We start from the raw sequence: 12,641 nt of genomic DNA on the forward strand, positions 1-12,641 counted from the left end.
CATTTGGTTTTCGGCCCGCGAGCAAATATTGGAGATGACGATTGCTGTGGGGTGGCAACGAAGTCAACAAGCAGCGGATTGTAAAGCTTCAAAGAAGCATCAAGGTTAAACTTATATTGGGGGAATTTTCTTCCACTTTTGAACCAAAAGTAAAGCCACACATTCTTTTTATGTCTTTATGATGTCATAAGGCCTTGTACAAAAAAAATGTTTTTTAGTAGCCCAAGAGCCAACGTTGGCTACATCACTGACGCGCCGCTTGTTCTTGCTGTGAGGCGAGGAAGACGCACAGGTAAAAGCTATCAAGGCGCTACGTGCGACAACTCCAAAGCTCTGACTCACGGCGGCGGGATGATATTTTCTGCGCCCGAGCTTTAACTACTGTACATAGCTGAAGTCCCTTGCCGCCTATTTTTAGCGTTGGCCCTCGCGACAATGTCACGCGTAACCCGACGCCGTGCGTTAAGTCAGAGCTTGTTGAATGTCACTTGACAGAGGCCGAGCGAGGCGTCCCGATCACCTTCCGTTCGGCTCTCCCCAGCCCAGCCATGGACTTTGAGGGACCAGCCAGATCGGCCCCGGCGTGTCGCCTCCTCTTGCCGGGCCCGGAGGCGGACGAGGACGACGGCGACGTGGTGATCAGCATCAGGCCCAAGTCTTCCCCGCTGCCGCGGAGAAGGAGCTCGCTTTCCGACGAGGAGGACTCTGAGCCGCCGCCGCCGCCTTGCGGTTCCAGGAGGGTGTCCTTTGCGGACGCGCTGGGTCTAAGTTTGGTGCAAGTGAAGGAGTTTGGTTTGTGGGACGTGCCCAATCCGCCGGGAATGGAGTTCCTGGATGGCGAAGGACTAGCTACGGAGGAGTACAGCATGTCTCCTCTGACTTTCCAATCGCCGTTGTCTCCCGAGGATCTGCTGGTTAGGGTCCAGGAGCAGAAAGTGGAGCTGGAGTCCCTGGAGTTGATCCCGGGGACCACCACGCTGAAAGGCCTGATCTGCGTCCTCAACATGTCCTTCCACAAGGCCGTGTACGTGCGCACCACTTTGGACTGCTGGGCCAGCCACTTTGATCTCCTGACCGAGTACATCCCCACGTCGGGCCACGCTCACACGGACCGCTTTTCCTTCAAGCTGACCTTAGTGCCGCCCTTTGGAGAGCAGGGATCGCGAGTTGATTTTTGCCTGCGATACGAGACGCCCCTGGGGACCTTCTGGGCCAACAACGACAACAGGAACTACGTGCTGTTGTGCCAGCAAAGCAGCAAAGAGCAGAGGGAGAACCCCCAGAAGCAAAATGGGCAGAAGAAAAGCTGCCTGAAGACTGTTTTGAGGTATTTGTCCAGATAGTGACTGTGCAATGTTTGCAGCGGCATCTCCACTCAACTTTGTGTTGATCAAATTGTAGATGTGACAGTCAAGCGGATGATATACCTACCCAAGAAAACTGCTCAGCAGGTACAAACTTTTATTTTCTTATATGGATGAATGGATCAATGAATGTATGGAAAAGAAAAACTTTTTACTCAACAGATGGGTCAACTCGTGAAGAAAGTGTCATCCTAATTCCCCATCAGTCAGAAGCAGACAGGAACAATTCACAGGTACGCTGAGGACTACATTTCAAATCTTGCCAAACATCAAAATGATTCTAGATTTGATGTATTTTATTTCTTTGTATTTTTATTTTATTTTGCAAAGTGCCGAGCATTAATCACGACTCAGCGTCACGCGTTCCTATTTGTTCAACTTTAAAATAAAAAAATGAATGGAACTTGAGTTGCATAAAATTGTGTAATTACTGCGAATGAAAATAATCTCATCAATCAAAAGGGAGTCGGCACAATCTGACGTCAAACAGCCTTTTGTTTTTATCCTGTAATTAATTGAGAACATAATCTGTAATTTTCCCTCTCGTTGGACAGGAGGAGATCAGACAGAACTGCGTCCGCAGAAAATGTCGAAAGGCGGCCCGCATAGCTCTGGTGAGGGACTACTTTTGTGACAGAGACCTACTCCATGCGTCCAGTCCGAAAGACGACAACAAAATCCCAGCGAGAGAGTCTTGGTCTGAAGACAAAGTTCTGGAAAGTGAAAGGCCGACCCGAGCAGACGAGACGCCCGGCGATGCCGCCTTGACATCTTTAATCCAAGGCGACGCTCGCTCCGACGACGAGACTCCCCCCGTTCAACATTGCAACGCTTTTGTCTCCGAGGCTGAAGAAACAAACGAGAGCTGCTCAAATCAAAGCAACGGCTTCGCTTTTGGAAGTCACGTGCTCGACGACGACGGGACGTGTCCGGATCCGATGGCGGGAGAAGACGAGACCGGCCGTGACGTCAAAGACAAAAATCAGCGAGTAAGTTTGATGCTCGAGAAGCCGTCAGAAGCTGCGATGGCATCGAGAGACCATCAACATGAGACAAAGAACTCGATTGAAGGTTGCTTTGATGCCAACATGGATGTTCCTCTTGTGGAAAACGGCACGTGGAGTGACGCAGAGGATTCTAGTAAACAAAGAAGCTTCAACGTAACCGAGATTCACCAAGAGCCAGTTGTACCGTCACGTCTGCCGATGCACCAAAGCAAAAATGATGTCCCGCTCGAGAATCGCCAGCTTCAGGAGAACGTCACCGATGAGTTCACCGATTTAAATGTTCCTGAAGACACATGGAATCCAGTTGACGATGCTAGCCAAGGTGAAACCGAGGACATCCAGCGGCGGCGCTGTCCACCAGATGAGCGAGAAGAGGACCTTGAAATTATTTCTCCAGAGGCGGAAGAACCTGAAGATATCGAAAAAGATCACGTGAAGATGAATTTCGACGTTTCCGAAGAACACCGTGTGGAGATCCAGGATGGTAAAATAGAGATATGTTTGGATGAAGATGGAGCAGATGTGGAATTGGTTGAGAAGGAGCAAGACCAGGAAAAGCCAGGAGATGAAAAGCAGCCAAGTCCGGGTGAGGACATCAGGAGGTCGCAATCGGCTCACTCGCTCGAGGCTGATGTCGCCAAAGAAGATCCCACTCGACAGAATCCGGACAGCGCCCATCTCCTTGATGAAGAAATGGAGAGCGACTGCGCATCGGCCGAATCGGACTCGGACGACGAGGTGGAGCTCTACATGCGCTGCCTGCGAGCGGTCCGCACCGAAGACCCGAGCGCCGACGCGGCGTTCAACCTTAGCAAGAGGCCCTCTCTGAGCAAACCCAAAGCGCTCTCCTCGCCCATGCCGTCCATCAGCGAGGTTGCGGAGGAGGACCGTGTCGGCCGGCGTCCGGAAAGCCCAGCGGATAACGCCGTCCGGTCGGCGCCGACGGAACCCGCCGGCAAAAAGGCGGCGAGACGCGACAGCTGCTCCTCCTGCAGCTCCATCTCCAAAACGTTGCTGCTATACGTGGGCTTGTTAGCAGTGTTTGCGTTGACGGCTTATTATTATGATTTTCTGGCATGTTTTGGTCTCTACGTGGTTACGCTGGTGTGGCTCTTGTGTCAGGAAGAAAAACAATCCATGAAAGGCTAAATGGATGGGAAGCAAAGTTTTTGTGGAAATTCCAATGTAACGTTCACATCCGTGTCGTTCATGTCCAAAACACTCCTTGCGATATAGAGGTAGGATTTTTTATTTTTTTTTGCAATGCAAATGATTGGCTTTTGAATGATAAACACACAATGTTAGCTTTGTACCTCAATCGCTGGCTTGGGTGCATTGTGCAATCAAAAATGCTCTGTATGAGGAAATCAAATAACCTTCTGCACACTTGCACACAGGATGTATGTCAATGAAAACTCCAATGTGCTGTGCCTGGATGTTCAGATGTGTCACATTTTACAATGACGTTTTGTTTTTCCCTTCCCTTACATGTATTTGTGTATACAAGGTGGAACGATGAATCAACTAATTGATGATCAAATCATTTCTGATCATCATTGATACCTTCTTTTATTAAAAATCTCATCTTCTTGACACTAAGTATGTATTCTGCAGTTTCAGAAGTTCTTCATGAAAGTAGAAGCCAAATAAAACGTTGACTTTGTGTGTGTGTGCGCGCATGTTTTTTTTTTTTTTTGTACTTAATAGAATAGAATGCCCATTATTGTCATTTTACAATGCAATTGTACAACGACATTTGGAGAGCTTCTCCCCCCTTTCCATTGCAGTGAGAATGGAAGAAAAAAAAATCCCCCTAAAAATAAACATTACAAAAATTAAGAAGTACAAAGGGACCATAAAGAATAAAAGTGAAAGAATCTTATTTACAGTATATACAATATGGCTATTTATATAAATATGAATGAGGTATGTACAGGAAGTAAATAATAAATAGTTATTGCACTTAGTGTTGACAGCGCTAACAGTGGTAGTGTAAAGGTGTATTATAGAAATGAAAGGCGAGTCCAAACTGGTGGTGTTTGCAAAAAGTTTCGCTCAGGCCAGGGCGCAAAAGTAGCCAGAGATTCAAACACGCTCCTTTCATTAACCACGTTATTAAGGTTGTCGGTTGAAGAAAGAGCGAGCTATTCTGTTGCATTTACAGGCGAAGCCAAGATTTACGAGGTACTTGAACGTCACACAGGAGAAGCGATAGTTTCCTGGTTTGTGGTTGGATATCAGCCTGTCACTTCGGAGCACATGTGAGTCACAAGTAGCCAATCACCTTGCTTGTTCTTGGCACGCGCACCGGCCGGCCGGTGCTAAGCAGCTGTGTCGGAGGGGAGAAAGAGGAAGCGAAGCTCAACTCAGCTCAGCTCAGGCCAGGCCAGCCAGACATCAGCCGAGCCGGGCCGGACCGGTGCTATGGACCCCAGCGACGACGTTGAGACGGGGGAGACGGAGAGACACCGGGCATCCTTCTACGTGCCTATTCCAGACGCATCCCCGGCTAAGAATGAACAAGAGAAGCTGTCAGGGGTGGTGAAAAACGTCCACAGAAAGCTCCGCAGGAAATACAGAGAAGGTGAGGGAGGGAGGGAGGCCCTCTTCGTCTGCGTTTGGACTATCGAAGGCGGCTAGCTTCTCAAAACGACACACAAAGTCTCTCTTACTCCAACATTGGAATGATGTGACATGTTATCGTGTGTGTGTGATATTTGAAGCACGTACACATCGGTTGTCGTCGGCTGCGGTTTTTTTTTTTTTTCCACCGAGGGAGGCCAGCCGGCCGGCCAGCCGGCCAGCCAGCCAGCAGTGAAAGCACTGACGAGTAAAATGAAACACGAAGCAGGCTGGGCTAACGTTTGTGCTTAAGCGTGACTTGACGCTGCAATGATCGGAAGCACTTGAACAACTTACTTCGTAGGCCTCGATTGAACCCTAGCCTTACTTTTTTTTGGGGGGGGGGGGTCAAGCATAGACAGGCCAGCGTGACTAGCGACTGAATCATCCGTCGTCTTTCAAATTTTTCCGACATTGAACTAGACTAATGTCAAACATAAACCAGCACTTAACTAGATATTAGCTCCTAAATGAGTCTGGACCAATACCTGTTGAAGAACAAATAAAAGCACTTTAGAGTTGCCTTCCTTCTGCTCTTCATTTGCTGAATCCTACTTTGAACCTTCAAAGTTGTTTATTCCTCTGGGCCATCAATTCCCGTGGACGCCTTTCGACTTGCCCTGGATTTTGCAACCTTTGTCCCCCCTCGAGCAGCTGACGTGGCTTCGTCATCTACCTTTTGCTTTACTTGACAGTTGGCGACTTTGACAAGATCTGGCGCGAGCACTGCGAGGATGAGCAAACGCTGAGCGAGTACGCCGTCGCCATGAAGAACCTCGCCGACAATCATTGGGCTGTCAACTGCGAAAAGGAAGGACGCATCGACTGGTGTCATAGGTGAGACTTAGGCATTTTCCTTGGCCCGCAAAAGTTTCCAAATAATAAGCCATTTGAATGTGTTGTTATCGTCGAAGGCTTTATTCAGAAGCTGTTGTGTTTGTGCGTCGGCAGCGTCTGCCAGGAGTATTTCCGAGACGGTGGCATGAAAAGAATGTTGGACAAAGATGAGAAAAGTGCCTCGTTGTCCGCCGCTTCGACTGAAGCGGCTGCGAGTGGACGGCCGTCTTCTATCCAAAGGTAAGATGTGTGCCCAAATGGCGGCCATGTCCCAGCTTGAAAGAAAGTTTGACTTGTGATATTTGTATGCCGGAGAAGAGACAAGCTGTTGTTGTGCGTTGCAGTCCAGGCGGCGCTCATGTGGGGAAAATTCGCCTCCTGGATGTGGGCAGCTGCTTCAACCCTTTCAAGAAGTTTGACGAGTTCCTCACGGTCGGTATCGACATTGTGCCTGCGGTGGAGGTGAGGGCGTCTTTTCACTTCGCGCGGCCGTGACGACGCTTGTCCCGATGACTCTGACCTCTGCTCGTGCTGTCCTTTGGTCTTCAGAGCGTGTACAAGTGCGACTTCCTCAACCTTCAGCTCCAGCGGCCGCTCCAGCTGACGGGCGAGGCGGTGGAGGCCTTCCTCCGCCACCTGCACAGCCCCATCGACGCCCTGCCGGGCCGCCTCTTCCACGTGGTGGTCTTCTCCCTGCTCCTGTCCTACTTCCCGTCTCCCTACCAGCGCTGGATCTGCTGCAAGAAAGCCCACGAGCTGCTGGAGCTGCACGGCCTCCTGCTCATCATCACGCCCGACTCCTCCCACCAGAACCGCCACGCCCTCATGATGCGCAGCTGGCGCGTGGCGGTGGAGTCGCTGGGCTTCAAGCGCTACAAGTACGTCAAGTACTCCCACATGCACCTCATCGCCTTCCGCAAGGTGTCGCTGGCCACCAGCAGCGACCTGGTGTCGCGCAACTACCCCGAGATGCTCTACATCCCTCAGGACTTCCACCCCGCCGAGGAGGACGAGGGCGGCGAGGCGCAGGCCCGCTCCGACATGGACGACGAGCAGCTGGCTTGGGCCTTCGCCGAGCTGCCCGACGCCTGCGACTCGGATTCCGGCGAGAGCCAGAGCGGCTCGCTGCCCGGATTCCAGGAGCTGGAGGACCCCATCCTGCTCCAGACCTAGAGCCCCCCCCGCCCCCCCAATCCCCGCTCTTGTCTCACTTCAACTGCTGCGCTGCCAAACGTAAACCTGCTGCATTCATTCTCCTCGCCCTTCCCCTCAAACCACTTGCACAGTGTGAAAGAGAGACGTTTACGCAATATTTTTCTCAGAGCACCCTCGCTCGACATATATTTTGATAAATACAGTAGATTGACTTTTTCTAAGAGTCGGAAAGCGAGCGCCGCCCCCAATATATCGAGGCTTCCCGCTCACTCGACGTCCAGCATCATCTCCCGGCGCGTGGGGACGCATTTTAGCAAGGAAAAAAAAAAGACAACCTGAGCAGTATGACGCTTGGTGAAGAGACTGAACAAGAAGACTCTGGCGGGCTAGCTGGAAAATGTTAAGCGCACTCTTCTCAAAGACTTTGGTGTTGTTCCGGTCTTTTAAACAAACCATTGATGCATCCTTAACAAAAATGTGGTATTTGTAGCATTTTAGGATCATGTAACTGGAGTATTCTACTAACGTGACTTAAGTCTGTGTTGATTCATTGTGTCACGAGGTACTAATGTTTTGAAGTAGTCCTTTTTTTTTTTTTGGGGGGAGCGCCTATATCGCTTACCTCTTGTATTTTAAGTTTTGGTTTTTAAGCAGAGAAACGATACAAATGTGTTGCTGCCAAATAGACTCGGTGGTCGCGGTAACTTTTGCGGATGTAAATCCAGCGTGAGCAAGCAATGACCGAGAGCGTTTGATTTCAAAACCCAACTCAAACCACATTTGAAGCACAAATGCTCACCATGGAACAAAAAAAAGTGTACGCAAAAAGGTCGCTCACCCTCAGACTGAAAATCCACCTGAACTGAAAACGTTTGCACTAGTTCAAACCTCTGGAACAGGTTTGAGATGATTATTATTATTTCTTTTCCCATTAAAGCAATAGATGCTGCTGAGGCTTTTAAGCTAATAGCTAACGATGGTGTTTGTTAGGTTTGTGCGGGTGAATGACGGCGAACTGGCACTTTATCTCATTGATCCCAAAGGCCGTCGCAAATGGACCTATTTTCTTACGATGACCAACAAGATGAGAAAGCGACACGTCAGGAGGTGCTTTTAGAGACCATCACACACAAACCCCCCCCCTCTTAAAGATGTCACACTTGGACAGCACACAAAAGTTCTTCTTGTCATATACATAATACATGTTCATACGGCTTCTGTTTCTGAATAGAGCATCACTCAAAGTCAGTGGTAGTGTTATGACGTGGTGCCGTAGTCTTCCAGTCTTTCCTTGAGACTCATTTGCGTGGTTTAGAATCATCATACATTTTCAACAATTTAGAACAGTGGTTCTTAACCTGGGTGGGTCTCAGGGGTTCGGCAGTGCGGAGGTCCGAACACACCTGAATGTCATAGAAGTCGCACTGATTTGCTGGTATGCGACTTGATGCATTGGGTTGGTTTTGCTCTTTGAACAAGGTGATGTTCATACACGGCTCCTTTTGTGCACCAGTAAAAAAAAAAAAAAAAACCATCTGTCTTGAATTTATTTTTTATTTTTTTTCCCTAAAGATGGGTTCGTTAAATGCGCATATGAAACTGGTGGGGTTTCGGTACCGTCAACAAGGTTAAGAACCACTGGTTTAGAACAATGTGTGCTTCTTGTATGGTTGTGTCTTTTATAAATGAATGTAAGTGGAAGGTGTCTGTGTTTTCTTCCAATGTGTGCTGTCATAATTTCACTTTATCACCTAATCATACAAATGAACTATAGTACATTGAATTTTTAATGTAGAAGATATAATCTGAACAATGACTCAAAAGTAGCCATTTTAGGAAGATAGGACATTTTAACACAATTGTGGCCTTGTTTTTAGAACGGAAATGGTCATTTATTCACAATTCTGTTGCAAATGTTCATTTGGATACGTTTGCTTTCACTTTTATGTTCAGCCCAATCCATCTTATGTACTGTGTATCTGTAAAATGTCTTAAACCAATATATTTCCGTTTGGCGAAACTTTTTTTATATATATATATATATATATATATATATATATATATATATATATATATATATATATATATATATATAAACCGTTTAAAGTTGACCAACTGGGTCTTCATTTACAATGTTAGTGACGAATAAATAGCAGCGCTTTATTTTGGTGCTTCGCAGTTTCCGTAGCCAGTAATGATGTGCATTCCAGTTCTTTTAAGTGAACTGAATCCAGAGAATCAGTTCACTCAAAAGATTCGTTCAAACGAATCGTTCAACGAATCGTCCCCCCCCCCACACACACACACACACACACTGATCCTTTTTTTTTTTTTTTTAATAAATCAAATAATCAAAAATCATGGTCAAAGCTTCACGGAAAGTGAAAAGTGCCACACACACACACACTGATCCTTTTTTTTTTTTTTTTTTTTTTATAAATCAAATAAAAAATCATGGTCAAGTGCCACACCCGCCCTCACCCCCACGTTCTGATTGGCTGGTTGAGCTGTGACGTCACACGGACAGGCCATTAGGGACACCGCCATTTTCAAGTGTTCCTAATCACAGGCCACTTCATTAGGGAAAAATCATGGTCAAATCTTAAGTGAACGTGAAAAGTGCCACACCCACCCTCACCCCCACTTTCTGATTGGCTGGTTGATCTGTGACGTCACACCGACACAGGTGTACCTAATCACTTCATTAGTGAAAAAGTTTAAGTGAAAGTGAAAAGTGCCACACCCGCCCTCACCCCCACTTTCTGATTGGCTGTTTGATCTGTGACGTCATTCGGACACTCGATTAGGGACACCGCCATTTTCAGGTGTACCTAATCACAGGCCACTTCATTAGGGAAAAATCATGGTCAAAGTTTAAATGAAAGTGAAAAGTGCCACACCCAAACAACCCCCCACTTTCTGATTGGCTGGTTGATCTGTGACGTCACATGGACACAGGTGTACCTAATCACTTCATTAGTGAAAAAGTTTAAGTGAAAGTGAAAAGTGCCACACCCGCCCTCACCCCCATTTTCTGATTGGCTGTTTGATCTGTGACGTCATTCGGACACTCGATTAGGGACACCGCCATTTTCAGGTGTACCTAATCACAGGCCACTTCATTAGGGAAAAATCATGGTCAAAGTTTAAATGAAAGTGAAAAGTGCCACACCCAAACAACCCCCCACTTTCTGATTGGCTGGTTGATCTGTGACGTCACACCGACACAGGTGTACCTAATCACTTCATTAGTGAAAAAGTTTAAGTGAAAGTGAAAAGTGCCACACCCGCCCTCACCCCCACTTTCTGATTGGCTGTTTGATCTGTGACGTCATTCGGACACTCGATTAGGGACACCGCCATTTTCAGGTGTACCTAATCAGAGGCCACTTCATTAGGGAAAAATCATGGTCAAAGTTTAAATGAAAGTGAAAAGTGCCACACCCAAACAACCCCCCACTTTCTGATTGGCTGGTTGATCTGTGACGTCACATGGACACAGGTGTACCTAATCACTTCATTAGTGAAAAAGTTTAAGTGAAAGTGAAAAGTGCCACACCCGCCCTCACCCCCATTTTCTGATTGGCTGTTTGATCTGTGACGTCATTCGGACACTCGATTAGGGACACCGCCATTTTCAGGTGTACCTAATCACAGGCCACTTCATTAGGGAAAAATCATGGTCAAAGTTTAAATGAAAGTGAAAAGTGCCACACCCAAACAACCCCCCACTTTCTGATTGGCTGGTTGATCTGTGACGTCACACCGACACAGGTGTACCTAATCACTTCATTAGGGAAAAAGTTTAAGTGAAAGTGAAAAGTGCCACACCCGCCCTCACCCCCACTTTCTGATTGGCTGTTTGATCTGTGACGTCATTCGGACACTCGATTAGGGACACCGCCATTTTCAGGTGTACCTAATCACAGGCCACTTCATTAGGGAAAAATCATGGTCAAAGTTTAAATGAAAGTGAAAAGTGCCACACCCAAACAACCCCCCACTTTCTGATTGGCTGGTTGATCTGTGACGTCACACCGACACAGGTGTACCTAATCACTTCATTAGTGAAAAAGTTTAAGTGAAAGTGAAAAGTGCCACACCCGCCCTCACCCCCACTTTCTGATTGGCTGTTTGATCTGTGACGTCATTCGGACACTCGATTAGGGACACCGCCATTTTCAGGTGTACCTAATCACAGGCCACTTCATTAGGGAAAAATCATGGTCAAAGTTTAAATGAAAGTGAAAAGTGCCACACCCAAACAACCCCCCACTTTCTGATTGGCTGGTTGATCTGTGACGTCACACCGACACAGGTGTACCTAATCACTTCATTAGTGAAAAAGTTTAAGTGAAAGTGAAAAGTGCCACACCCGCCCTCACCCCCACTTTCTGATTGGCTGTTTGATCTGTGACGTCATTCGGACACTCGATTAGGGACACCGCCATTTTCAGGTGTACCTAATCACAGGCCACTTCATTAGGGAAAAATCATGGTCAAAGTTTAAATGAAAGTGAAAAGTGCCACACCCAAACAACCCCCCACTTTCTGATTGGCTGGTTGATCTGTGACGTCATTCAGACACTCTATTAGGTACACCGTCTTTTTCAGGTTCGTTCGAGAAGATTCGAGTGACAGACAGCGTTGCTGCTATGCCAACTGACACACGTTATGCCGATATTGATGTTTTAATTTTGTATTTGTTGGATTGTAGTTGATGGTGTTATTATACCGAATGTGTTTGTGTTTGAATAAAAGGTTAGAAAAAAAAAATCCATTGTGCTGACATTTGTTCTTTTGGGGGACACCAACTCATATAACAACGTAAAATACATACATATTCTCATATAAAGCAGTTAACCAAATGTCAGATTTTTATGTTTTCATTCCCCAAAAAATAAAAACAAGGAATAAAACACCAGACAAGGTTTAACATAAATAATAATAATAACAATAAAAGTAAATGTCAAACCAGCAATCTAATGTGAAATTGCAGTAGATATACTGGATAACCATATTTAGGCGTTTATATGCATACACGTTATTTAAAAACTACGATAAGTGTGATAAAATAAGTCAGAGTCAAAGTCTGCTTTATTGTCAATTTCTTCACGTCAAGACACACAAAGAGATTGAAAATGTTCCTATGTAAAGCATTCTATGTGAAGAATTCAATGCCTATAATAAAGCACAGGAGGAGTAGTGCAAGGCAGCCAACGTGCGCCAAAAGCCAAGCCAGGACGTTATGCAGCCGAGGGTGGAGAAAGTTCAGGATCCGAACAGCCTGGAGGATGAAGCATAACTTCATGCAATAAAGTTAGCCGTTAGCTTGGAGAAAACGTGCATAAAAGAAGTGAGTGGTTCTTTCTTTCCTTGGCAGATCGTAAATCGACATTCTGGCTTACATAGTTCACGCCGGCCAGGAGGAAGATGCAACACGTCCACTGACTGATCCGTTGATGCACGTACGGGAAGGAAGGATGGCAGTTCACCAACGGCCCGGAAAGTCAGGATACATTCCCTCACTGGTTCTCGCGATGAACTGGAAATGCAAAATCACTCACTCACTCACTCACTCACTCACTCACTCACTCACTCACTCACTCACTCACTCACTCACTCTCTCACTCTCTCACTCTCTCACACTCACTCA

At 46.8% G+C, this 12,641-nt stretch overlaps 2 protein-coding genes across 3 annotated transcripts; both read left to right on the forward strand.

Moving 5' to 3' along the window:
- Positions 1 to 270: 270 nt before the first annotated feature.
- On the forward strand, positions 271 to 4,034 carry LOC147055128 (uncharacterized). The gene is made up of 5 exons (XM_085913423.1): positions 271 to 292; positions 496 to 1,327; positions 1,402 to 1,451; positions 1,527 to 1,597; positions 1,919 to 4,034. Exons 2-5 carry the CDS (start codon positions 549 to 551, stop codon positions 3,518 to 3,520), a joined length of 2,502 nt encoding a protein of 833 aa, XP_085769549.1. The 5' UTR covers positions 271 to 292; positions 496 to 548; the 3' UTR covers positions 3,521 to 4,034.
- Positions 4,035 to 4,630: 596 nt separating this feature from the next.
- samtor (S-adenosylmethionine sensor upstream of mTORC1) lies at positions 4,631 to 8,686 on the forward strand. 2 transcript variants are annotated; one of them, XM_085915333.1, is made up of 6 exons: positions 4,631 to 4,955; positions 5,689 to 5,830; positions 5,945 to 6,070; positions 6,175 to 6,292; positions 6,380 to 6,708; positions 6,818 to 8,686. In XM_085915333.1, the coding sequence occupies exons 1-6, from the start codon at positions 4,796 to 4,798 to the stop codon at positions 7,065 to 7,067; spliced, it is 1,125 nt and encodes a 374-aa protein (XP_085771459.1). In that variant the 5' UTR covers positions 4,631 to 4,795; the 3' UTR covers positions 7,068 to 8,686. The 2 variants fall into 2 exon arrangements, with proteins under 2 accessions (XP_085771459.1, XP_085771458.1); XM_085915332.1 differs by having other exon boundaries at positions 6,380 to 8,686.
- Positions 8,687 to 12,641: the final 3,955 nt, after the last annotated feature.

The sequence above is a fragment of the Syngnathus leptorhynchus genome, chromosome 6 (genome assembly GCF_054491065.1).
Source record: "Syngnathus leptorhynchus isolate UIUO chromosome 6, UIUO_Slep, whole genome shotgun sequence".
NCBI classification, from domain to species: domain Eukaryota; kingdom Metazoa; phylum Chordata; class Actinopteri; order Syngnathiformes; family Syngnathidae; genus Syngnathus; species Syngnathus leptorhynchus.